The 27,396-nt window shown below is 39.7% G+C and overlaps 1 protein-coding gene across 11 annotated transcripts in view; it reads left to right on the top strand.

Moving 5' to 3' along the window:
* Cpeb3 (cytoplasmic polyadenylation element binding protein 3) overlaps positions 1 to 27,396 on the top strand; it is a 185,504-nt gene that overhangs the window by 54,659 nt on the left and 103,449 nt on the right. For 8 of the 11 annotated variants that reach the window (XM_031390188.1, XM_031390182.1, XM_031390176.1 and 5 more), the window contains exons 3-4: positions 14,213 to 14,372; positions 25,154 to 25,210. In XM_031390188.1, coding sequence (XP_031246048.1) covers positions 14,213 to 14,372; positions 25,154 to 25,210 — 217 coding nt within the window. The remainder of the gene's footprint in view (positions 1 to 14,212; positions 14,373 to 25,153; positions 25,211 to 27,396) is intronic. The other 3 variants (XM_031390186.1, XM_031390187.1, XM_031390185.1) reach the window with 1 other exon arrangement.

The raw sequence follows: 27,396 nt of genomic DNA, 5'->3' as shown, positions 1-27,396 counted from the left end.
AAAAGAAAAAAAAAGAAAAAAGAAAAAAAGAAAGAAAGAAAAAGGGTAGATGTTTTGAGGCCGGATATTATTCTGTAGCCCATGTGTAGTTTTTAATAATATATTTTACTTAACTTTTAAAAATTATTATAAACAATAAATGTATTTTAACATATGTTGACCATATAAACTAATGATATTTTACTTTATACTAAGTCTTTGAAATCCAGTGTACATTTTATACCTGCCACACATCTGTTTGTTTTATGTGAAAAGCATTGCAAGTAGTTAGCATCCACATTCGGATGGGACATGACTAGGTCTGCTCAGTGCATGTCTTTTATTAGTTTTGTCTGCTGGGTTTTTTGTTGTTGTTTGTTTTGTTATTTGTTAACAGAGGCATTTTATATATTCACATTTATTACAACTAAAGAGAATCCTAGGCATTTGAGTGTTTTATTCATATTATTACGCATTTTAAACAGTCTTATATAGTCTAGGGTGGCCTTAAGTCCTTGATCCTCTGTTTCCTTTTTTTATTCTCTTTCCCATAAACTTTCTTTCCAGTAATATTGCCTCCTTTTTAAATTTTTTTTTTATTAAATTTACTCCCTCTACAACCCAATATCAGCCCTTGCTCTCCTCCCAGTACCCTATCGCGAAAGTTCTTTCCCCACCTCCCTTGCCCTTTTCTTTTGAATTAGTGGAATTCTTCCACTAACATTGTTGCCTCCTTAAGATAAACTGTAAGCCTCTTGGAGATGGGGTAATGTGGAGGCAGGGTTTGTAGATGGGTTGCTGGTTGGAGATGGGGTAATGTGGAGGCAGGGTTTGTAGCTGGGTTGCTGGTTACCTTTTCCTGGCATCATGCCAAGCACCTTCTAGTATCATGCATGTTAGTAGGGTGAGGCCTTTAGTTAGGATCAGCTTGGACCAATAGCCCTGGAAGTAGCCTGTGACATTTAGGAGTTTCCATAGGGTCCCTTTGTCCAACAAGCTCAGCGAGATGTAAGTCTTTCCCTGGCTCTGGAGGTTTCACTGGGTGCTTGAGATCTCTACTTTTGTTGTTTGGTCTCCTACGACCCACACTGTTTTCAGATCCTCTAGGTCTGTTCTCAATCTTCCTAATGCTGTGACCCTTTAATACAGTTCCTCCTGTTGTGGTGAACCCAACCGTAAAATTATTTCATGCTACTTCATAACTAATTTTACTACTGTTATGAATTACAATGTAAATATCTGAGATGCAGGATATTTGATATACTTGACACCCCCACATTCATAACACACAGAGATCTCAGCACACAGGTTGAACACTGTTCTAGGTTGAAGAGCATGCCCTGATCCTCCTGCCTCCACCTCTTGAGTGTTGAGATTTGAAGACTGCCAACACAGCAGGTCACACATGTTGAACCCAAGCATTTATGAATGTCACGAAAGCATTGTAGTAGTTGAGCTGCATTCCCAGCCTCAAATCCCAAGGATTTTTTTCATTTCTTTGGTTTTTTTAATTTTTTAAGTTTTATTGCATGTATGTTCAATGGAGGTGATGGAGGTGGTGTGTGTGTCCCACAGCACAAGTAGGGAACACCCAGAACAACCTTGGAACTAATCCTCTCCGTCCTCAGAACACTTTACTCCTGAACTGTGGCATGCAAGTGCTTCTGATTTAGAAATAAGAGAAAGGTTCTAGGGTACACTTAAGAAGTGAGATAAATAATGTCCAAGAAAAGGCTGAAGTAAAATTCAGATGATCCAGATTGTATTTCAAAATACACCACGAATATCTCTATAAATAAGAGGTAATACGAGGAAATTGTATTTTTTTAGAGCCTGGTGCGCAGGAGATTATCTACTTCATCAGGTAACAGTATGGATATAGATTCCTTTCGAATCCCTAGCTGAGTGTGGGTGAAAAATTTAAGGCTGCACTAAAATTAAACTCTCTTTTGGCGTGAATATGCGCAATTCCAGAATTATTCTACTAAAGAGAGTTATTCTGTAAAGAGAGTAATTCTGGAATTGCACATATTCACACCAAAAGTTACCCTTTACTATCCTGGAAGATTCAGTAAAGTACATCCTTAATGGTTTTCAAAAATTTTGCAAGTATATATTACATAAAATCAAGTGTCATTTATAAACAAATCTTACCTACTTTCAACCTTCAGCCTATATGTCCTTTAAATAGTCCCTGCCCTTTTTATTTCTTGAGGAAGCTGAGCAGTCTCCTTGCCTCTGGCCTTTCCTGCAGTTGCTCCCATAATTCCCAAGCACACAGCTGTCACCGCATTTATCTCATTATATAACTGTTATCTGTTAACTATGGCTGGCTAGGGCTTCTCGCAGTTAGAGACTGTGCCTCGTTTGTTTTCATCGTTAATCTTTGGCTCATTAAGATTTCCAACAAACACATGAGAAGCAAAGGCGGCTCGGACAAAGAGTCTTCAGAACCCTTGGCAAAATTTGTTAGCAATAAGATCCAAAAGTAAACAAACAAAGACATTTCTTCTCCTTAAAACATATTTTGTAAGCAGGGTGTGGTAGCAAATGCTGGTAATCCAGGTTCTTGGGAGATAGAGCCTGGCAGACCAGAAGTTCAAGGTCACTCTGGTACTGACACACTAGAAATCAGAATAGCCTACCAGAGACTGTCTCCAAACAAATGAAAAATTCTGTGATGTGGACATTTTAGAATTTCTGACCAAATCTTTCATAATTTTACTCTATGATCTTTAAAGTACTTTAATGTTACTAGAGTGGTGCAGCTTTATTTGGAAGTAAGTTATGTAACCTTCCAAAACCCAAATAATTTAATTAATGTGGTTTCTTTATGTGTAGAGACTTTAATATGTCTCTAATATGTGCTAACATTTAAACAGAATGGGATATTGCAATTTGTTCTGAAACAGCAGTTTATGTGTACCTAAAACACCTTCAAGAATGCCTGATTTGTATTAAGAACTGAATTTAATACCAGCATCTTCATTTGTAAACAAAAGGGGACTGCAGCGTCAACCTCAGGATGGTTCTAAAATGTTGAGATAATGCAAGTGAGCCATGCAGTTCAGGAAGGCACTGTCCATTACATGGTTTAGTCTGTGTGTCTGGCACATGTGTGGCTGGCAGGAGAACTTCGGGGATCCATACTCAAGGATGGTGAGCTGTCTCACCTGTCCTCATTTTAAACTTGAGATGTAAAATTTTTGATTGTTTGCCTGTTTTCTTCATCTAGAAAGGAAGGCTTTACAAACTGAGTAATAAGTAATGTTCAGTTAATTCCTTGGACCTACTCTGTCAGTGTAGAGTGAGTTTGCTTACTTGTTAGTTAGCAGGCTCTGCACATTAAACATACATTCATCCACACTGGTGACTTTTCCGGTGGTGGCCAGGAAGTGACAATGAAGAGCTATGTTTCGGAGATGTCAGTCTGTACGTTGGAGGCATCTAGAAGGCTCTGGAAGAACCCTAGAAAACTGCCAGATAGGTTTTTGCCTTCTTTCTTTTGCCTCAAAGCACCAGCCCAGGTCCTAAATCTAAGATCAAGAGGATAACAGGGGGCCACAGCAGAAGCGTTCACGTCGCGGCCCCTGTCAGATTCTGGTGAATCTGCGAATTCTGCTGTACTTCTCCTCGTCTTGCTCTCCGATCAGATAATAATCGAAGTGAACAGGAAGATGGTAGATTTAATGTATCATTTACATTCCCATGGTGCTTCTAGGGAGATGTTGGCTCATTACCAAAACACTCTATGGTCTTAAATGGGTTGAGGGGAGTCACTGAAAGACACAGTACATCACAATACAACATAAATTTTTAGATTAAAAAAAAATCAGAAGCAATAGAAGGCATGAGAAGATGCTACTTGTAGCTGTGCAGTCATGTATACAGGCTCCTGAAGGAACATTAAAGACATCCTACATCCTTAGAGATGTGACACAAGTTAGAGGGTGACAGCCATTTATCTGGCAGCAGGTGTTGACTCTGGAATTCTACTACCATGTGTTTCAGGTTTTGTTTCTCAGATCCTTTAGTGGCTCTTGAATGGAGCAACTAATGAGGGCTTTGACTTTGTCCTTCTAAAGTCATAGGTCAAGAGTTCAATCTGATGTTGCATTCCTAACATAGATGATTATAGGTGGTGTCTTGGTGTCATAGCTTCTGTTAAAGCCCAAGAAAGACTTAGAGCTGTTTTATTGTTGTTGGTTTTGGTTTGAGGGACAGATCTTATGTAGCCCAGGCTGGCTTCAGACTACTGTGTAATGTAGGCTGACCTGATCCTACTGCCTACTTCCCGGGCACTAGGATTACAGACATGCACCACATTGCACTCTTTTTCACTTTGTAATGATAAGATTTCACTATTAACCTAGGCCGACCTCCAACCTCCAGCCCTTCTGCTTTAGCCTTTGCGTGCTTAGATCACAGGTGTGCACCATACACCTGGCTGGGTTGTGTAACATTTGATCAAAGTATAATTTATACACCATGAAATTCAGCCCTTTAATATTAGGTTGTAGTGCAATTATAAAACTATCTGGATTATTATTTAGTTCTAGAATATTTTTGCATCTCCAGAAGCTGCTCTGTATCCATTGCTATCATTTGCATTTTCCCCTGATTACCTTAGTCCTAGCCAGCAATCAGTCTTCTTTGTATCTATATGAGTGATTTCCTATGCTGATCAGTTCATAGAAATGAAGCAGTGTAACAAGATTCTTTGAGATTGGCTTCTTTGGCAGGTATCAAGAGCTTCATTTGTTTTTACTGGTGAGTAATATGCTGTCCTGGGTGTATCTCATTTTGTGCTCCCCCTGATAGACATTCAGATAGTTTCTGATTTTTAGAAAAGCTTCATAATGTTATTGTAAGAATCCATGTACAAGTTTTTGTGTGCACATATGTTGTTATTTATCTAGAGCAACTAAGAGTAGATTGTGGGTTGGAATGCTAAGTGTATCTTTATTTTTTTAAGAAATTGCCAAACTGCTAGTCCAAAATGCCCATGCCACTTTGCATACACCAGCAGTTTATGCAAGTCTGGCTCTTCTGCACATTAACCAGCATTTGAAAATGTCAAGAGTTTTTTGGAGTTTTTTCCCCCCTTTTTAAACTCTTCTTGTAAGTATGTGCTTCTTTTTTAAAGTGAAAAATCTTGCAAAATAAAATAACCAGAGTGAATAGTTAGACACATCAAGTAACTATTAACTACTCACTGTGTGCTGTGCCTGCTCTGATTCAGGGAAGGAAGTACAATACGTCTTCACTTCCATGGCACTTAACATTTATTGAGGAGGGCAAGAATGTGAGGAAAGCAGAAGCTGTGCTGGCTGTGGAAACAGAATAAGGAGGAGCTCTGTGAGTGCTAGGACAGGGTGGTCAGGCCAGCCAGGGCTGTGTCTTCACGAGATCCTATCTGAAGAGATAGAGGGTAGGGGAGGAAGAAGGGCTGGGTGCAGCTACTACTCAGAGTCAAGGTAGAAGGATTGCTGGAGACCAGCAGTAGGAGACCACAGGGGCCAACCTAAGAAAACTGCGTTCAGAAAAAGAAAGAAGAAAAAGATTCAGTATAGTCAGAATATTGAGGTGGATTGAGGAGGGGAGGGAATGTTTAACTGTACCTGGATTTGCTCCATGTTGTAGAAGGGTTGACATTTATAATCAGTAAAAAGGAAGGCTATGAAGAGCTGCATGTACTTTTGCATAATGTCATCATAAGATAGGTTTTGACAGTAAGGACCAAGCTTCCCCCTTGCACTGCTAATGAACTGCTCAGGATAATAGTCTGTTGGTTAACAACCAATGGCTTGGAATGTCATAGCTAATCACTTTCAGAAGTCACATACACACATGAAATAAACCAGGAGAGGAAATAGATTTAATGTTTGTGGCCCCATAGTCTGTTCTATATGGTAGTCCCTGCTAGCCCTTTCTGTACCCCCTTAGGTTTGATTTCTGCTTTTATTTAGTATACTGCCAAATATAGTTCCTCTTTCCTCTTTCCCTCTTTCCTTTTTGCAGGGTCTCTCTAGAGCCTTGGCTAGCAAGGATACACTGTATAGGCCTAGACTGACCTTGAATTTGTGATGACCCTCCTGATGCAGCCGCTCAAGTACTGAGATTACAAGCTTGTGCCTGGCTTTATATGTCTGGTTTTATCCTTTTCTTTTTTCCCCTTTCTTCTTCCCTTTCTTCCCTTTCCCTTTTTGTTTTGTAGTATGGGCCTCATACACGCAGAATCATTGAGCCACACCCCGATGATCCTGTAATCACATGACAAAAGTATGTCTGACTGCTTCAGTGTGAACGATTTCCCACAGTCAGCGATAGCAGTTGTTTGTGCTTTTTTTGTACATTTGATTCCTCAAGAACTTTCCTTGCAGATACTGTCCTCAATATGTGAAGCCATTTCAGATGAATAAGGGTTTCAAAGAGCCAGTCTCCCCACAGCAGATATATGGAGTCTCTTACCCGCTGTGCTAAAGCCCAGAGTTAAGAGCTCCAGAACTGGACAGAGCAGGAAGAGACTAGGCAGAAATATGCCTCAAGTTGAGTCCTGTTCATGAAAACGAGCAGGCTCAAGCCAGGAAAGACTGCTTGCTACCTTGTGTTTTCATTGTTTGTTTGTTTATTGTTTTTGAGACAAGATCTTAGGCCTAGGCTGACTTGGAACTCCATAAATAGCTGAGGGTGACCTTAAACTCCTGATTCTGCCTCCACTTCCCGAGTGCCGGAATTATGGGCACGTGCAACATTCCGGTTTATGTAGAGAGCACTAGGGATCAAGCCTGGGGCTGAGTGTACTGTGCAAGCACTCACGGTACAGCCTCAGCCTTCTTAAGTGTTACAAGACCATTTCAGAACTTCAGTTATCTTGGTTTGCTGTTAGCACAGCAAGAAAAACAATGTGGTAAAAGGTTAAGGTAATTGGAATTAGTCATCTTCAAGAAGATAATTTCTGTGTAGGCCTTAATCTTATTCAAGGCTATATTGAGGATTGTTGAAAAAGGTTATATTGAGGATTGTTGCACCAAAGACTTTAAAAAAAACCAACCCACAGCTTTAAAGGCTATTCAAGCATATTCTAGAAGATTGAGGCAGGTGGATCTTTGAGTTAGAGGCTATTGTGGTCTATAGAGAATGTTCCAGCCAGAGCTACATGCAAAACCTTGTTTCGGAAAACAAAACAAACAAATGAAAAAGGAATTCCAAATTCACAGCTAGACTCCCTCCATCCCCACCCAACTCCCACCAAAAAAGGAAGAAATATGTCCAGTTTATAAAGGTATCAGGTTAGATAGAACAGTTGTTTTCCAGTGAGTAATGGGGAAGGGTACGTCTCACCTTTTCTAGCTACAGCTCTAACAGTCTCAGTGGAGATGGTTAAAATAGGTTATTGACCGAGGGACTCCGCACTTAAGGAGAAAAGAAACTCTGTATTGGGTAAGCTTTTTCCTTCTTTCCCTACAAGGTTAGATAGGGTTGCCTTTAGATAGGCTTTACTGTAAGGGTAATGTGTGCTAGGCCGCTTGTCATTTCAGTAAACTGCTTGTCATTTCTGAACCCTGTTTTTCTGAGAGGCTATAACAGACTATAGCAGTAGTTGGTTTAGAAGTATAAATCCCTACACTCTGGAATCTATAGAGATTTTATGTTACTACCTATGCAATAGTTTGCTGGTTCTTCTTAGTAGCCAGCTTTTGTGTCGGAGCTGCTCCTTGTAGTTTTCTTAGTTGCATCTGTGGTCAGAATTACTTTATGCTGGACTCATATGTATTTATCGCCTCTTTGGTTTTTACTCAGGGCTGGGAAGGTCCATAAGTCCTTGTCTCGACATTCATGATGTTATTAATAGAAACCGTGGGTTGAGGGAGAGCTGTGCCAAAGTAGAGCAAGCAGAGAAGTAATGAAGTGGGAATCAAGTGGGAATCAAGAGAAGTAATCAAGTGGGAATGTTGAGAAGTTAGGGAGAAGGAATGAAACCCCCAAATCAGAAGTGATTTCATAGATCAGACACTGAAATGGTGACTTGATTACTTTGTAGGAGGGGAAAGGTGAGACTAAATATAACCAACTTATTAAAAGGGAACTATCTCCAAAGTATAGTACTGGCCAAAGAAAGCAAACTACATGACATGTGCATCTTCATGTCTAGAGAAAAACAATCAAGAGCAGAGTGATAGAACCACAATTCTTAGTGTCTGTGCATCTTCATGTCTAGAGAAAAGCAATCAAGAGCAGAGTGATAGAACCACAATTCTTAGTGTCTGGCAGGTTGGTTTCAGGGCCCCTTGTGCAGGTAACCAAGTTTACATTAGTATACAACCATATCCTACTGAAACTTTAATTTCTTAAAATATTTTTATTTCCTTAGTGTTGTTGTGGGGTGCTCATTGAAGTCAGACAATAGCTTGTGGGAGTTAGTTCTCTCCTGACCATGTGAGTTCAGGGGATCAGACTCAGGCTGTCTGTCCAGGTGTGTCACGCTCCTTTACCTGCTTAGTCATCCCAGTGCATGAGACTTTGAATCAGCTCTGGATTACTTACTGGACCCACTGTGTAAATAGCTGTTATATTGTTGAGAAAATGGGAAAGTAAAAAGTCTACATGTTGCCAGGCAGTGGTGGTGCACACCTTTAATCCCAGCACTTGGGAGGCAGAGGCAGGCGGATTTCTGAGTTTGAGGCCAGGCTGGTCTACCAGGTGAGTTCCAGGACAGCCAGGGCTATACAGAGAAATTCTGTCTTGAAAGCCAAAAAAAAAAAAAAAAAAAAAATCTACATGTGTTACAGTATAGCTGACCTTTGTTCAAGCATTTATACTCTAGTTTCCAGCCAAATTCATGACTATTTGGAAAGGCCAAGTTTGGGTTTTTAATCATTTGCAAAAATACATGCCAAATATTTATAGTGATCTGAAAAAGAAGATAGGACTGCAGATTTTAGTATTTTTTGTAGTGTTCTGTATGTGTGTGTGTGTGTGAGAAGAATAAATTCATCAATTAAGTCAGAGTAAATATCCACTTTAAAAAGATAGGCTATGCAAGGTGTTTTGCAACTGTGTGATCCTAGCACCAGAGAAGCTAAGGAAAGACCAAGTGTAAGGCCTCCCTGGCTTATCTGTCAGGCTCAGGCTTGAAAGACCCAAATTCTGAAAGAAAGAGATCTAGGCTGGATTCTCAGAGCCAGCTTTGATTGATGCCTAACCCCACTTTCCAGCCAGTCCACCAACCACAGAGATTTTGCCTGAGGCCATGTGGAGCTAGATCCATTCCCTATTTCAAAGACCCCTGCCTTCACCCCAGTCAGTCTTCTTCCTGCCTGCTTTCACATAGCCTACCTCTCCCCCATGTCACACTGGGACTGCTTAGGTTTCTGAATCAAAGTTCTCATTGGAACTTGAGCTACCCTACCTGCCATGCTGATCAGAGACCATCTGAGCCTGAACCCTAAAACCCTGAATGGCCAGAAGACTAGAAATCAACTGTATAGATTGGGATAACAGCAAAGGCCTAACATAAGAATGTAGGGAATAGGCTTGAACTCACTAGCATAGAATATGACCTCGACTATACAGGCATTAAGATCAACAACTAATAAATGAGACCTCATGAAACTGAAAGGACTTTTATATAGCAAAGGATATCATTCAAGCAAGGAGGCAGCTTACTAAATGGGGAAAAAAAACTTTGCCATTTATATATCTGACTGGTAGGTTTGCAGCCTAACTTTTGAGTATGTACTCTGTCTACTTTAGTTTTTCTCTCTGTGACGTGGGGGGTAATACTTATCCCAAGGGTGGCGAGAACTGAAGACACCCAGTTCATATTACAAGGTACAATGGTTATTTTATAATTTTATTTTTAGGTAGTTTGTGTGTGTGTGTGTGTGTGTGTGTGTGTGTGTGATTGTGTGTGTGTGTTTGTGTGTTTGTGTGTGTGTGTGTTTGTGGGAGAGGAAAAGGGAGAGAGGGAGAGGAGGAGGAGAAAGAGGAAGAGAGAGAGAGAGCGAGAGCGAGCCTGCCTGGCTGTGTGTGTGTCCTGGGGACTGATGCATCTCGCTGACCTGCCATGGTCATTTCCCATCGTTTGGTTCCCAGTAACTGTTGGCTCTTACCATCTTCTACTTTGTATTTCTGGGACAGTAAATAACCAAGTATAGAAAAGCCAGAAAGGCAGGGCATAAATGAGGTAGGACTGAGAAGCAGAGCCATAGATGGGCTGGAGAGTTACCAAACCTCTTCTTGGGGTTAATTAGTTGTCACTTGGATGAGGGTAATTGGCCAAGGGCAAGTAAGTCAGGTTGCTTGTGTGGGAGGAGATAAGAAGAGGTCACAGGATCTGATTGAATTTGGACCCTGGTACTAACACCGTAACTTTTCACTACTGACTTACTGGCTTAATTCACAAGAAGGGGACACACTGAAGGGGACAAACGTGTCTCCTTCCTGGAGACCTTCTTCAGGCAGGAGTCTCTGCCCAGGCTGCACTCACATCCTCCATCCCTGCTGCCCCAGCCTCCCAGGAGTGCTGCACTGCCTCCTTGAGTAGGGAGGTCATTTTAAATAGTAAATGTATGAAGTCAGGCAGGGGAGAGAGATCAGGCTTATGCATGGGGTGAGAAGACTGTTGTATGCAAGCATCGCATTGACTTTGGCCATTCTTAGAGAACACCTACAATGAGCTGTGTTACTTACAGGTGTTCTCAAGTCTTCTGGGGAGCTGCTTGTTTTCTCCCTTGTGGGGAAACAAAACTAAGGGGAAAAAACTTTATGAGTAGGCTGCTCTTTGCATACCTGATTGGTTTCTGGATTGTGTTGTGTGTTGTTGAGTATGGTGCTCTCGTGCCACAGTGCACATGTGAAGGTCAGAAGACAGTCTTAAAAGTTGGTCTCTGTAGAGGTCCCAATACCTGCTGAACCATCTTGCCTTTACCTCCTCACCTTTTTTGAAAGGGTCTCACACTCATAGTTTAATTTGACCTGGACTCCAAGTCTTTGTTACCATTTGTAATTTCTGAAATCCATGAATTATAGATTATTTTTCTGTATATGTAATTTCTATTAAACATTTTTGCAAAGTTTTTAGTTTTTTCTTTTCTGTTGTTTCTGACTGGCTTCCTTGGTTAAGCATTGTTAGCTACATATAGGCTAAAGTAACAGACCAAAAGACCCCAAAGATAGGACAAACAACAATGAGTGGAGCAGCTCAAGGCCTGCTGCTTGTGAAACAGGATGTGAAGATAATGGCACTGGTCTGCTCTAGATAGGCTAAGCTCCGGGCCCCAGAAGCAGATGTGTAGAGCGCAGTAGGTGATAGTTCCATGCCAGCTAGATAAGATTGATGTGGCCTCAAGATTCCCTGTCCAGTGGTGCACATGCCGAGAGTTGCTGCCATTTCCCCTAGTAAACTTTTCAATAATAAGTTCGTTCAATAGAATGGACCGAATTCTGTATAGAATGGGCTTCTGAGGAAAGCATACCTTTTTTTCTAGAAGGGCTCCTTCCCTGGGGGAGGCACATTGGAAGAAACAGAGAAAAGAAGGAAAAGAGAGGCATTGGCTTCTCTAGTCTTCTAGATGTTCAATCTATGTCCAGTACTGGGATGTGACATCATAGACATTTTGTGTTCTTTCCACTTCTGTTGTATACACCATACAGGTAGCTGTTGTGCATTCTCGTGTATGTGTGCACATGTGCTTGGTTGTTTATAGAGGCCAGAGGTTGATGTCAGGTATCTTTGTCTGTCAGTCTCCCCCATATTTTTTGAGACAGATTGTCATGTGAATCTGATTTAGCTAGACTAACTGCCTACTGAGTCCCATTTGCCTGTGTCAGCCTACTAGGTGTTAGCATACAGGAGACTCTGCTGACCTGCCCCTAGGGACCTAGCAATTGCTTAAGCCATCATCTGTCACACCTTGGCTCAGGCCGCCAAGGATACCCTCTCGCTGCATCATATTTCATAACAATAAGTGCATTGTGCTGAATTTTCTGTTTGAGTGATGGATCCAAACTAACGTCCCCAGCTTGTGGGACACATTCTTTACCATCTCCACCATTTTCAAAGTGTTGGGCTCAGCAGCAAGCACCTCTACCCACTGACCATCTTGCTGGTGTTTCTTATAAAATATTACTAAGCATGTCTGAGCTGGAGTCCAGGAGAGAGAGGGAAGGGAAGAGAGGGAGAAAGAAAGAGAGACAGAGGGAGAGAGTACAGTAGTGTAGGATCTAGAGTTTGCCTTTGGATGTTGGTTCTTAGGAGCCATCCACTGTTCTTTTGAGTACCTGGCACTCTCTGAGCAGGACAGCCTGGCTGGCCAGTGAGCCCCAGGTATCCTCCTGTTTTCGTCTTCACAGCACATGCCATCACAGCCTGTACGTTTATGAGGGTCTGGGAGATCTCAAGTCTTCATGCCTTCCAGGGAGGCACTTTGTCACTGAACTATCTTCCCAGCCCAGGAACTTGTGTTTTAACCAGAGCCTCATGTGATTTTGACAGTTTGACTAATTTGAGATTCATTTCAATTTAGATACATCAAACACTTCCCCAAGTATGGGCACCAACTTTCCTGCTAGGTAGTCACCTAATCTTTTTTTTTTTTTTTTTTTGGTTTTTTGAGACAGGGTTTCTCTGTGTAGCCCTGGCTGTCCTGGAACTCTGTAGACCAGACTAGCCTTGAACTCAGAAATCCACCTGCCTCTGCCTCCCAAGTGCTGGGATCAAAGGTGTGCACCACCACCGCCCGGCTTAGTTACCTAATTTTTTATATCCTCTCTTGTAGGAACTCACTACCACTGTACCATCAGTAATTGCATGTAATATGATGCTTCTGTAGAAGTCACTGTTTACTATCCTGTGTGGATTGGACTAGCGGCAAAAAGTATCTAGAAATCTGTTGTGTGCAAAGTTTTCTTCCCAACTCTCATCCCCATGGTTCCAAATAAATTTTAGAATCTAGTCCCATCCCTTTTCTAGACAAGCTGTGTTCAACAATCTCCAAGAGACAAAATAAGATTGGAAGTTTAAGGACACTCACACAAGACACATATATAAAATTCTCTGAATGTGCAATAAAAGTACTTTGTAAAAAGTTATGGGCCAACTCCATGAGACAGAATTTTATACTCCTTAGGGTATTGGTTTTGAGTTCTAATCTTTGTTAAATTCACTTTTTAAGTTGTATGTAAAAACATACCTACAGTAGGTATGTTTGAAAGACCATGTTAAGGATTTAAAAAAAATAAAACCAACCAACCAACCAAAACTGACAATCTTAGCCAGAAAGAATCTTAAATGTTGTGAGACAACCTTTTCTTTTAGGGGAAATGGAGGGAGGGTCAGGGTCTTCTGTGTAACCCAGGCTAGCCTCCTACCGCAGCCTCCTAACTGATGGAATAACAGCCAAGTCTCACCACACTTTGTCACACAGCCCGAGCAGATAGTTGTCATTTAGTCTCCTCTTCACCATCAATTTTTATTTCTTGCTTTACATTTTTTTCATTTATTTATTTACAGATGTGTGTGTGTGTGTGAAAATGCATGCCACAGAATACATGCGGAGGTCAGAGGTCAACTTGTGGGGGTCAGTTCTCTACTATCAGCTGTCTTAAGCTTATCTTTCTCTCTTTACATTTTTTTTTTAAGTAAAACTATCCATGTATGGAATTTGCTGGTCACAAATATCAAAGTGATTTATTATAATTACATTGAGATCATTGTTAAGATTTTGCTTTTGTTATTTTGAGACAACGCCTGTAACTGTAGCTCAGACATGACTGGAACTTGCTATGTAGATGCAAGCTGCTGGGTCTGTTGCCTCAGCTTCTTCATTCGATAACCTTCTGCTTTTATTCAGAAAGGTGATTCTGGTCTTATACTAAGTCTTCTGTTGTGGTTCTCTAGGAATGTGGGAGGTCTGTGTTCACTGGAGACAGGGAGTGGATGGTAGAAGGCAAAGCTAGCACATCTGACCCATTTCATTTGACAGAAAGTCAGCCTGGGGAAACGGAGCATTTACACAGCTGAGTAGTAGGAAAAGGGTGAACCGTAACTGTAGACGCCGCTTCTGAGTATTTTGGTTCCTAAGACATTATTCCTAGTAAAGGTGAATGTGATTTTAGAATTGTCTGTAACTTCTATTCAATTTGCCAATCTGCAGCAGGAAGCAGAACAAATATGTTAACTTTATGAAGTAATTTTATGTATCGTCTTGTTCTGTGTTTTTGTTTTTAGGACCGGAGTAGGCCCTATGACACTTTTAACTTGCACTCCTTGGAGAACTCCTTAATGGATATGATAAGGACTGACCATGAGCCTCTGAAAGGTAAACACTACCCTCCCAGTGGCCCACCAATGAGTTTCGCTGATATAATGTGGAGGAATCATTTTGCAGGTTAGGAATATTCATATGTCCATTCTTGCTTGGTGTTTTAAGCAAAAATCAGCTTTTTAATAATTGTGATTCTTTTGTTTTATTTGTTTTTGTTTGTTTGTTTGTTTTGCTTCTGTAAAGCATTGTGGAATGTATTTAAAGGTTTTGTTTTTTTTTAACCTGAGTTCAGCTACCTATGGTAATCATAGTTGGTTACCTTTAATTTGTTTATCTGCCAGAAGTCTCTGTTGGGTAGCTGAGGTCATGGTTATAGCATGAAACCAGAAGCCAAATTTTCTGGGCTTTGTACATTTGGAATCTCTCATTGAATCTGTAGAATTCATTTAAGTACAGGTGTACCTCAAGAAAGTGTGATGCTTAGTAAATCAGTCTCTAAAATTCCTTGAGAAAGTTTCATGTGACATGCTTCCATTACATTATAGTCTATCCCTTCCTAGTATAGGAACATCAGGTCATAGCTCATGTGTAACTGGTGGCCCTTTGCCGACATGGAAGATGTCATAAAGTAGATGTAGGTTTTGAGATCAGTATGAGGTAGAACATTCTAAGAACAACATTAGTAGAACTTCCTAATTTTAGAATCCATGCAAACTCATAATTACAGATAGTTCTTTTTATAGATTATTTAATGTTTTAGAGACCCTAAAATATCTTACATGCTGTAATGCAAGTTACTGATGTGGAAATATCCACTCCATTTTGAGTTAGGACTTTAATTAAAAATGGAACAGTTTGCCGCAGGGATGGCCATCTTGTGTGAACTCCTCATCTTCGGGAACTGTGAGGATTTCTCCTCTCTGACATTCTAGGCCGTTACCAAGAACACGAGCAACTGAACCTTTGACATTGTTGTCCTCACCAGAAATCCTTTTCATAATCTGCTGGTCCTACTTTTCTTATTTCCCTGTGAAGAGAAACATTCATAGGAGGCAATGAGGAAATAAAGCGTCTTGAGAAAGCTAGATTCTTAAGGCCTTATGAAAAAGAAGAGAAAAATTGCTGTTATATTTAGTCACTTACCACATCTTTCTTCTGTTAAAGATTAGGTCCATGGTAATTTGAAGCATGTTACACTTAGAGGTGTGAATGATGTAAAAATAATAATATTCACAGATTGCTTTGTTTTTAGACTCTTTCCAGGCTACACTTGTCATTTCCCACTACCTTGAGAGCCTCCTTGATTAGCCTAACATTTAACTCCTGTTCTGTGTATCCTCCTGGCTTCTGATCCCTTTTATGGTCTGTCTTCTCTGCTTTTCTTTTCTTTTTTTTTTAAATTTTTGAGTCAAGGTCTTACTGTGTAGTTCAGGCAACCCTGGGGCATATTATATATCCCAGACTGATCTTGGAACTCAGACCAATCCTCTTGTCCCATTTTCCTGAGTACTAGGTAAAAAAAAAAAAACTAGGAAAGGATTTTAGATTATAATCTCTACATATTTTTTTAGAATTTTATGTATACTGATAAAACAAGCTATTTGGGCCACCTTAAGTATAGAGCTGGCACAGAGACAGAGAGTAGTAACCTTATTATAGAGTAATGCAAACACTGTTTCCATTCATGATGGCCCTTTAAAATTACAGGCCCCACTATCTCTGCACACTTTTTTTTTACTAGCAAATATGAGGTAATAGACTGCTTCACCACATATGTATTATTACCCCACGAGTTGGGAGACCTTGAGTATGTACTTTATAGTTGAATATGGTTTCAACTTCCCAATTTTTCATATTCTACTGCATGGTTTTCTATAAACAGACTACTTCCCTGAGGTCAGTGACATCACTATGTCCCTGAGGTCAATGACATCACTATGTCCCTGTGGTCAATGACATCACCTGCACCTTTAAGAAAATATTTTGACACTGGGCATGGTGGTGCACATCATAATCTCAGCAGTTGGGAAGCAGAGGCAGGAGGATGATACAAGCTCAAGGGCAGCCTGGGTTTATACACAACAAGTTCTAGGCCACCCAGAACTGTGTAGTGAGACTTGTCTCAAAAAACCACAAAGAACAACAACAAAGAAGGAGGAGGAGAAAAGAAAATGCTTAAGGTACTTTTAGCTTTAAAGGTAAGGAAAATTGTCAGAATAAGAAGGTAATAACTGGGCTGGCAAGATGGCTCAGTGGGTAAGAGCACTGACTGCTCTTCTGAAGGGCCTGAGTTCAAATTCCAGCAACCACGTGGTGGCTCACAACCACCCGTAATGAGATCTGACACCCTCTTCTGGTGTGTCTGAAGACAGCAACAGTGTACTTATTTATAATAATAAATTAATCTTTGGGCTGGAGCAAGCAGGGACTGAGCAAGCAGGGCCAACCAGAATAAGTGGGGCCAACCAGAGTAAGCAGAGGTCCTAAATTCAGTTCCCAACAACCACATGAACATCTATCTGTATAGCTCACAACCATCTGTACAGCTACAGTATACTCATATACATAAAATAAATCTTTTTTTAAAAAAAAGAAGGTAATAACTAATACATAAATAGAATAAAAAGCCAGACTGGACAGAGCTCAATCTCCGGAAGTTAATAAAAAGAGCTGGGTGTGCTAATGTGTGCTCACAATCCTAGCATTCGGAAAAGAGAGGCCGATCCCTGGGACGCGCTGGCCCATGGGCCTGGCTGCTTGGTGAGTTTAAGGCCATGAGAGACCCCATCTCTACAACAAATAAAAAACCAAAACCTCATCAAAAAAGCATGTGGACAGTACCTAAGGAGGGACACCCGATGTTGTCCTTTTGTTGGATCTCCACAATTGTGAATCCTCATGTATGTGCACACATATGTATTTGTACACATGAACATGCATATACAAACAAGTAACTAAAAGCAAAGAAACATTGTGATGGTGTAGTTATAGGTTTTTATTTTCTTTTTCTATTTTCCATAGTAGTAAATACCCATGTTTCTCTCTGGTTTTTATAATTTAAAATTAGACTTTCCAGTTTTGCTTTATCCTAGGTAATACTGTTGTGAGTGAGTTGGTTGGGGACATTCATAGTGATGGTCCATGAGTCCAAAGATAGAAGCATCAGAATGCATTGAGCATCAGGAGATAGATGGCTTCTAGGAAATGCTTTGCCTGTGCATCCTTAGATTCTTGATCTTGATCTTTTCCCTCTTGAATGTGGTAACATTATTTGCAGGTGTCTATGTTGGGGAGAGTTCTCAAAACTCAAGTAAAGTTGGATTTGGGAAGTTCTTATTTATACTGATGTTATTTGTCTTAGACCTCAGTATTCTTCTATAGGAAAAAAAAACCCACACTCTTGCTTAACTATAAAAAAAAAATCAAACAACACATAGTAGAACAAAAAAGAAAGGTAAAAAAACTTGCTGTAGGCTTACTACCTAGAAAGAGCAAAGGTATCTAGTAGTCTTTATTAAGAGGCTCTCAGGTGGTCTACATTTTTTTATATAGGATATGAAGTTTCAAAACACAGCCTTTCTAACTTTGTAGTTGGTCTAAACTGGATTCAAGTTCTTTATCTGCTCCTAGTTAGCTAGTGGACTGGATGGATATATTAGCCTCTTTAAAGCCTTGTAATTAAAATAAAACAGCATATAAAATAGATGGGAAAATGAGTTTCTTAGCACAAGGAAGGTATCATGCAGGTATCATGTGATTTCCTGTGAAGAGCATGGACTGCTTATTACTTGACCTCTAATAAATTAAGCCATGCCAGTACAGATTTATTTCTTGACCAGACTACAGCTAAACATTGGCTGCAAACAGTTAGTTTTATTTTCCTTAGGTAAGTAGTGATTATTGAGGGGTAAACCATCATTTTCAAAAGCCACATGTAGGAAAAAGAAAAATAACCATTACTTGACTTTAAAACTGCATAAACTCAGCATAGCATAGTTATCTTAGTTACTGTTGTATTGGTGTAAGAGACGTCATAACCAAGGCAACTTATAAAAGAACATATTTAATTGGGGACTTGCCTACAGTTTCAGAAAATAAGTCTATGGCCACCACGGCAGGCAAGCATGGAGCTAGAGCAGTAGCTGAGGCTTAAACCTCAAGTTTGAGGCACAGTCCAGAGAGAGAGACAGGGAGGAAAGAAGAGAAAGAAGCGAAAGAGTGGGAAGACTGGGCCTGGTGTGAGGTTTTGAAAGCGTTTCGAAACCTCAGCCCTAGTGATACATCTCCAACAAGACTACCTCCTAATCTTTTCCAAGATAGATCCACCAACTAGGTTCCAAGAGTAAGGCATGAATTACTTCATGATCTACTTAAAATGGACATGGTGTATATTCACAGTGATAGTCATATAGGAGATAAAAGTATCTATTATTTAAGACATACTTAGTGGACAATCATTTTATTCAAGCATTCTTTTTGTTGTTTTGGTTTTTTTTCTGTGTGTGTTTTGTTTGTTTTTCAAGGCAGGGTTTCTCTGTGAAGATCTGGCTGTCCTGGAACTTGCTCTGTAGACCAGGCTAACCTTAAACTCAGAGATCTGTCTGCCTCTGTCTGGGATTAAAGATGTGCACTACCACTGCTCTGCTTTCAATCATTCTTTTAAGGGCTAGTGTGAGAGAACAGGAAGTTTAGGAAACAAGACTTCTGTTTCAGTAAATTACATCTCACAGTTTTTCTGTTGTGTTTGTACTCATGCTGGGTCAGCCTTGATGTATCAGAGAGCAATACTTTCTGGGCATAGAAGTGTATATAGTGTATAAGTGTATAGAGAAGGATGGTAGAGCACTTGCTTTGTGTGCATGGAGCCCTTGGCTTGAATCCCAGCACACATAACCTACAGGAAAAAGGAAAGGAAATGGTGCGCTCTATCAAAGTCACTGGACCAGTGCAGTCTGGCTGTAGCCGAGAGACAGAATAAGGTCTTGTGTTTTGCCCTTTATAGACCTTTTATATGAGATATGTCTCAATCTGATGAGACGGAGGGTTTCAAGAAGAGAACAAGGGTATGATACTGCTATTCACTGTGTTTCTAGCTACAGAAATCCTTGGATCACAGAGGTAGGGTGGTGGCAGGAACAGAAGAATTCTAGTGTTTGAAATAAGGGGAGCAAAGGGAAAAAAGATTCATTGCTGTACTGTCTTTCTGTGAGACTGTCTCCTGACTTGGAAACCTGTGCTCATTAGGCTTGATGGATCTGTCACCTTCCCTACTAGACAAGTAAGGAAACAGCAGCTATATCCTCCGTTTGGGAAAGCAGACAAAGCAGACAGAAGGGCCGGGCTTCCTTCATCCCTTGCACCCTCACGCCTGCATCAGGGTTCTTTCTGGTCTGCTCATTGGGATGGTGCCTGATGAGCTGTTCCTAGTATTTAAATTTTCTCTTCCTTTGTCAGTCATGGAAGTGAGATTTGAAAAATGAAAAGAACAGGTGTTGGTTGAGAACCCAGACTGAGGGCCTGCTTTTCAAAGGTATACCGAAAAAGTCTGAGGAAAAAATAGCTCATTTCTGGTAATAGTGCCTTAGCACATTTAAATCGACAGAATTTTGGAAGATATGAATGTCATCCGTTTTCTGTTGTAGAGACACTTTTCTGTATTCATTGTATTGAAATGGTACATGACAAGGACTTAAACAAAATTGGTTACCTTTGGGAATTTTTGCTTTCCTTGTTTTAGAAAAGAATTTTTCTTCTTTCCTCCAGAAGAAAACATACTGTTTATTTAGTAGCTTGAATCATTAGCTTTATTTCAATGTCAACTTCTTCCAGCCTATGTCAATTTGTCCTTTACAAAGTTGTCCAATTCTGAGTTACGCTTGTAGCTCAGTTTGCCAAGCATCTTGAACCTAGTTTGATTCTTAGCTCTTAAAATGAAGAAAGATAGAAAGACCCTACAAACTGCAAGGACATGGTAGATTCTGAGTCAGCAGTGACAGTCTGGTCCATATATTCTCAGCCTTTCCTTCTCTTTGAGACTTAGTTGGTCACCCAGGCTACCCTTGGACTCCTGCTCAGCATCCTCTGCAGCTAAAGGTGTGCCTTATCTTGCCTGATTTAAGATACAGCATTTTTATCACTTAGCAGTTATAAGAGGAAGGTTATACCTGGATGCTAACTTTTGAAATTCTAATTCAGTTGAGCCACAGCTTTAATTAAAGAAACAAGGACAAAGGATTTAAGAATTTATGGGAGCCACAATGTGATGGCAATACATGCCTGCCGCCCAAGTTCTAGGAGCAATGTGACTGGAGCCCACAGTACAACCTGCCCTTCCAGGAGATAACACAAAATAAAACAAAACAAAAACTTGCCCCAAATTATCCATTGATTTCGGTTCTGGGCTCATGGCTTTGCTTATTGGTTATTTGAAACAGATATATAGTACTATAGTATAGTATAGTATAGTGCCAGATTTTTGCCATCACCTTAAAAAAAAATGTAGTTTAAAAAAAAAATAACTTATTTATGTGGTTTTTTTTTTTTAAGAGTTCACAACAGAACTTGTAGGAATCTGTTCTGTTTTCATCGGGTACTAGGTTGAGGTCATTGGGTTTAGTGAAGCATTTACTTACTGATTCTCTCACCAGCCTCAACCTCCCCTCCATCCCCCTGTTCTGTTCTTTTGAGACAGGGTCTTGCTGTGAAGTCAACCTGCCTTAAACATAAGAATCTCCTGCCTCAGCCTTTGAGACCACATCCAACTTTACTGGAAATCTTTTGGTGTTTTTTTTACATATCATATTTTTATGCCTTATGGTACTTTTTCTCTAAAAATATATCTCTAACTTTATAAAGAAAGTAGGTAAAAATCTAGTAGAATATTTCCTTGATGCACTGACATTCTCTTTATACCTGTTTAAGTCCTTTTTTAGGGTAGTGGGTGATTAGAGAAAGATGTGTTACTGTGCTGAAGAAATGGCTCTCATAGTAGTAATCATGAATTAATAAAATTTCCATCTCTTAATTTTGGACACATAAAAGTATGGGTGTAGTTGGGCTCTGAAATAAGGTAGATTTTAAAATATGAATAAATTGAATTATAAAGATGTGATTTTTTTTTTTCCATTCTAAATAAACAAATGTAAGTCCACTCTCTACCCTCTGTTTCTGCCCTGACTCTTGTCTGTTATGTCCTGAGATGTGGGCAAAGTGGGGCAGTCTCAGATTTATTTCCATATCGTCATTTAACTTAGTAAGACCAAGGATGCCCTCCAGCTTTTGAAACCTTATACTTTACACTATACTTAAAAGATAGCTAGCTGACAAGAACACTTTAAAAATAGCAGACTCATGGACAGGTGACAGAATGTCACACTGGCAGCACCAGACTGCAGTAACAGAATCACCAGATGTCACACACTTGCTTCTGTTTTCACAGCTGATTCAACAGCAGCATTTGTTGGACAAAATGAAGCAAAAAGAAATGGCCTCATCTGAATTGTGCATCAGGCTTTTCTCTGCCATTATACATGTTATCTCCCAAAATCCTTTAAAAAGTATTAAAGTTTGGCTGTACATTCTACTAAGAAAAGACTGTGAAATGATTACATGCTTCATGCATGTTCTCCATACTAAAAGATATACATAAAAGCTGACTGTGTTTATCTTTAGTGATCTTATTTTCCACATATTCTAATTTTTATTTAATGAAAATAGATTACATTTTTATATTCTAAACACTATAGCTTAAGATAAAGATGAGTTAACCTAAAAACTCATATGTAACTTTACAAAAAATCCCCATTCTATCTAGCAGGAAACTTAGAATATATTCAGGTTATTGATTTAGGGTTCTAGCGTTGGCACAGAACTCTTCACAAGATTTATGTTCCTGTTTATCAAAAATTCATTGGAAAAAAAATTAGGGAGAAGTCTAGGAACAGTAAAAAACGACAGGGCTTTTCTTGCAAATAGTGATGCTTCCACCTGCAAGACCCTGCAGAGCCTCTTGTTCAGCTTCTTAAGACAGACAGCTGCAAGTGTCCGGTGAGGGCAGGCAGTGATAATATCCTTCCAAGGTGAGATTCTCTAACTCCTCAGGAAAGAACCCAAAGGGGCATGTGGACTGTGCTCAGACTCAGAGGGTAAAAGGGCAACGTTCCAGAAAACATAGAAAAGCTATTTCATGCAGCGTCAGTAAAGCTTGAAATTTTCTTTTACAGGAATTAAACTGAATGAAGATCAACTAAAATTGAGTTTATTTGATGTTCTTGACAAGCCCTTTTTATTGTAGTAATATTAAGGGCCATTTGGTGTTCTTTAAGGACTCATCCTGTCCTCTGAATACTCACTGGTTAAAGACTGAAGAGGTCCTGCTTTTCATGTTTTGTTTAAACAGGGTCTCATTGTGTAACCCTGGCTGGCCTAGAGTTCACAGATTTCTCCTGTGCACCACTATCTCTGACTTTCTCATGTTACTGTTTGGTTTTTTTTGGTTGGTTGGTTGGTTGGTTGGTTGGTTGGTTGGTTGGTTGGTTGGTTTCTGAGATGGCTTCACTGTGCAGCTTAGGCTGGCCTTGAACTTGTGGTTTTTATTTTGCTTCTGTCTCCTGTGTGCTGGGTCTATTGATGTATACCATCCCCTAAGTAAAGAGATTCTCTGTTTTTCATTAAGTCGTAATGGACAGTGAGTTTGAAGTCTTGATACGATTTTATGTAGACTTCAGCAACTGGCTCTTGTGGTTAATACTCTAGAATATGATGATGTGGAATTAGAGGATATCACTTTTAGTGTTTATGGATGTTAGTTTTGGTGTAAAGAGCATTGACTTTACTGAAGCCAGAATGTAAATTCTCTTATTGAGTCAAGGTTGTCATTGTAACAAATGCTTGTAAGTAGTTTTTGATCAAGGCGATGATAGGAGGAAGCACTGCATGTGGTACAGACTATAACTCTGAGAGACCCCAAACTGACCTAGGAATTAGAAAACCATAGGAAGCCATGTGGGACAACTACAAATAGAATTATAAGAAATTTATCTTCAATAGTGGGATACATTTTAAACTCCTAGTAATTAGCTTGTAGCTAATATGAAATAGTTTTTCTATAGAAATCATATGTTTAGGAATGTTTCCTTTAGTATTCTTTGACAATTGCATTGATTTTTACACACACACACCCATACCCACCAATAAAAGTGGTGAAATTGAATGAGGACTTTGTTTTTTTAATTTTGTTTTCCCCTCGTATTGAACTTGGCAATGTGATGTTTGCCTTCAGCCTGCAGAAACAGAGTTTAATACCAAATCAGAACTGCCCTTTGACAGTTATGTACAAAACTGTGTCTGTTGTAAAACTAAACAAAACAAAAAAGATTGAAACCTTTATCTTAGCTTTATATGTACTATCTTTCACCAACTATGATTGACATTTTAAAGCAGTGGCTACAAAATAAAATGAACATATTTTTAGGGTTGTAGGAATATCTAAGTGGTAGACTACATATCTAAAAGGAACTCTCGAAGTTACTATACATGAAAACTTTACAGACTCAAATACGTAGAAATTATGCCCTAGTTATTATTTTAGTATCTTTTGGGCTGTTTGTTTTTTGAAAACAAGGTGTTACTCTGTAACTTTAGACTGGTCTTAAAAGCCCAGTCTCCCAAGTTCTTAGATTACAAAGATTATCCACCACACTTGGTTTTACTGATACCTATTTTGTTGAAGGAATTGATCAAGAAATCTTGCATAGTACATTTTCCTCCTATACAAGACTCTCTGAGTTTAATTTTTATTTTTTGCTACCTCCATTTTATCCTTGATAATGAAAATGCCTGCATCCGTCACTCTTCGCTTCTGAACCTCTCCCTCTGAACCTCTGAACCCTTCCTTCTGTACTTCCGCCTCTCACCCTACCTACCCCATCTCCCATGCCTTCCACTCTGTACCCCAGTGCACCATTCTCTTTATAATCTTACAGATGAGGGGTTCAGTCTTTGTAGAGGACTACTGAATAAATATTGTAGGGTATACAGGACACAGGCCTCTGCTGCCTGTTTGCTAAAAATATAAAAATGATTCTTAATCTCAGAGTTGTACAAAATAGGAAACCAACCGATGTGGTCAGAAGTTTCAATTCCCATATTATTCATAAAGATGAAATCTGGAAAGTCAAATTTGTCACAAGAGTAGTTAATATGGTGGTACATGCTTTTAATTCCAGTGCTTGCAGGAGGCAAAGACAGGTTGATCTCTGTGAGTTAGAGGTTAGCCTGGTGTATGTGGTAAACTCTAGATTAGCTTGAGTCACATAATCGTAAAAGAAAGCAAACAAACCAACAACCCACCATACAGAGCAAACGCCTGAAACAGAAGTAGTGTTGGAGCAACTTAAGAATCCAGGATCTTTATGTCAGTCTTCCCCTACTTACCTGGATACATTTTACCATGTTGCTCCTCTGGTAATTGTTATATTTTTGAGCCATTATGAACTGTATTTTTTTATTCTCTCTAAACTTCATGTTTATATACTTCTCTAAATTTCTTTTTTTTATGCCTTAATTTGAAGGGCATTAAGAAATGATTGTTTAAATAAAATGCTAATCCAGGAAATTGACTTGTTCAAATTTTAATATTGAAGATGTACAAATTTCAGACTATAATGGAAGCTTCTTTTTGTTTGATTGTATTTTGTGTTGAGACTTTGGCTTTTTTTTTAAGACATTTTATGTCCGTGTTTTATGAATTGATTTAAAAGTTGTTGTAAATGCTTTGGCCTTGATAGCATTGCTATAGATTGATCTGTAGTGTTTTGTAATGTTTATATTTTGCAGTATATTTGAAATAATTATATTGAACAATATTTTCTTTGTGTTTAAAATAAAATTGCTTTATTTTCTAGGACGCATGGGAATAAATTTCCACCATCCAGGAACAGATAACATCATGGCACTGAACAGTAAGTCTTCATATGAAATACTCTATAAAAGTACCAGTCAGGTTTGTAATATGCAGTTTCTGCTTAGTTAGATTCTCACTGTCTCACCTTTCACCGAGCATGGTGTAGACTACTATGCTACACAAGTGCTTTTCAGAGGATTTCTGCACCAGCAGCATCAGCATTACTTGGGAACTTATGAAAACCACACAATCTCAGGGGCTCCTACAGACTGACTGAATGGGAAGTTTAAGGATGGATTTGTTTACATTAGCAGTCAAGTAGGTGATTCTGAGTAAGCAAAAGCTTGAAAACTTGCTGCTCCAAACCAGCTGTGGCAGAATGCAACCCTGTGAACCAAATCTGGCCTACTGCCTGTGTTTGTAAATAAAATTTTATATTAGTAACCGGAAATATTTGCCAGGTCCTCTCTATACACTAGATGAAGTAATAAAAGAAAGAGAGGTATAGTGAGAGGGAGGAGGCAGGAAACCTGAGTGGATAAATGAACTAGATTATACATAACTCATAATTTTCTCACCGTGGTAAATAGTCCATAGATGTTTCAAGGTGGACATTAAGGGATTTTGATGAAATTTATAAATTATAGATTTCAGCATAGCATCTTTGCTGGTCAAAAGTGGTTTTGTCAGTATAATTATGGGGTTGCATTCTAGAGCCACAAAAAAAAATATTACCCAGAATGTTGCTGTGTTGCTCAATGATTTGGTAAGTCAGGGGTGGAGACATAGCTGTAATCCCAGCACTTGGGAGATATGGCAGAAGAAGATCAGGAGTTCAAGGTTACACTCACTATGTAGAGAGCCGGAGGCCAGCTTAGGCTATTTAATACTGGTGTTAGAGAACTATGCCTAAATATTTCATATCACTCTTTGCACACAACACAGTAAATGTTTCTATAAACATGTATATTTGTAGGTTAGAAAAGGGTTAATGAGACTACAGCAGAGTCCAGGAGTTAAAGCAGTCCTTATTGGAGGCAGAGGAAGAGAGCTAATAATATAGAAGCAGTTCTTTTGGTAGCTAGAGACAGAAGGAGGACTCAGTTGGAGAGCTGTTCGAGGTATACAGAGCCAAGCCACAAGGTTTCTGGGTTGAGCAGGGCTGCAAATGTGAGGTTTAAGACCATAGAGGTCCTAGAAGGAAGGCATAGGATAGGAGCCAATGGATAGATGATGGAAGGGCCACAGGAAGTGTGCTGCATCACCATGGAGTTACAGCTGAAATGAAGTCCCGGGACAGCCAAGAGTTCTTAGCTTATGGGTCCCTTGGAACACAACTGGGTGGTCAGATAACAGGCCAGTGCCATCGCACTGTTAGGTGTCCTCATCCTTTTGTTCTGATATGTTACATAAATTCTTGGGCCTGGTTTCTCTGATCCAATTTTAATATATATGTGTGTGCTCATATGTTCACAGTCTTCTTTATCAGTTTATAGGCAGCACCTTTATTGCTCTGGGGAGGAATAAGGTATCAGTCTGTGCCCCATGGGTGGTGCTGGACAGACATGGTACCTAGGTGAACAGAAGGCTGCAGAACCCCTGCTCTTGTTTTAGTACTCAAAACGGAGCTCAGTGCTGCTTGTGAGATGAAAGTCATCAAGGGCAAGTCATAGCCTGAAAACTTGTCTCCTTGTAGAGTAACATAGAGAACAGTGTGATCTCCACTCCTTGTCTCCAAAAACAAAAGCACTGGAAGAAATGTCTTGCCAGTGCCGGCTTGCCTCTCCAGCATCTATAGACCAAAACCTTTGCAAAGGAACCTACACAGAAATTGTTTGTTGTCAGAAGGCCTGGGTGAGCTATTGACTCTCACAACTGCAGTTTTTCTCTTTTGTTAAGTGAGTGATACCAACTCTATGACCTCTTTTCCTCTCAGATGTGCAGACCAGTTCCTGGTCCACAGGGTGGACATACCGAGTAAGTGTAGGGCTGTGTGTTGTCCCCTTCTTGAGTAAGGATTTTAAAATACCATTAGATTTCTTAAGACAGGTTTTACATTCTCTAAAATACACACACATTTAAAATACCCACACATTTCCTTGGATCTGACACACACCCCAAGCACATGGGAATCACTGGAACTGCTCGGTGACAAGCCCTGAACAATGCTGTGCTTGCTTCCTGTTTTAAGAGCCTTGAGGACAACATAGATTCCAAAGTATACACTTCTTATTTCCTAATTTC

Source organism: Mastomys coucha, unplaced genomic scaffold, assembly GCF_008632895.1.
Source record: "Mastomys coucha isolate ucsf_1 unplaced genomic scaffold, UCSF_Mcou_1 pScaffold21, whole genome shotgun sequence".
Lineage (NCBI taxonomy): Eukaryota > Metazoa > Chordata > Mammalia > Rodentia > Muridae > Mastomys > Mastomys coucha.
Note: the sequence above shows the minus strand (reverse complement) of the source record. Positions and strands in the feature narration are given on the sequence as shown.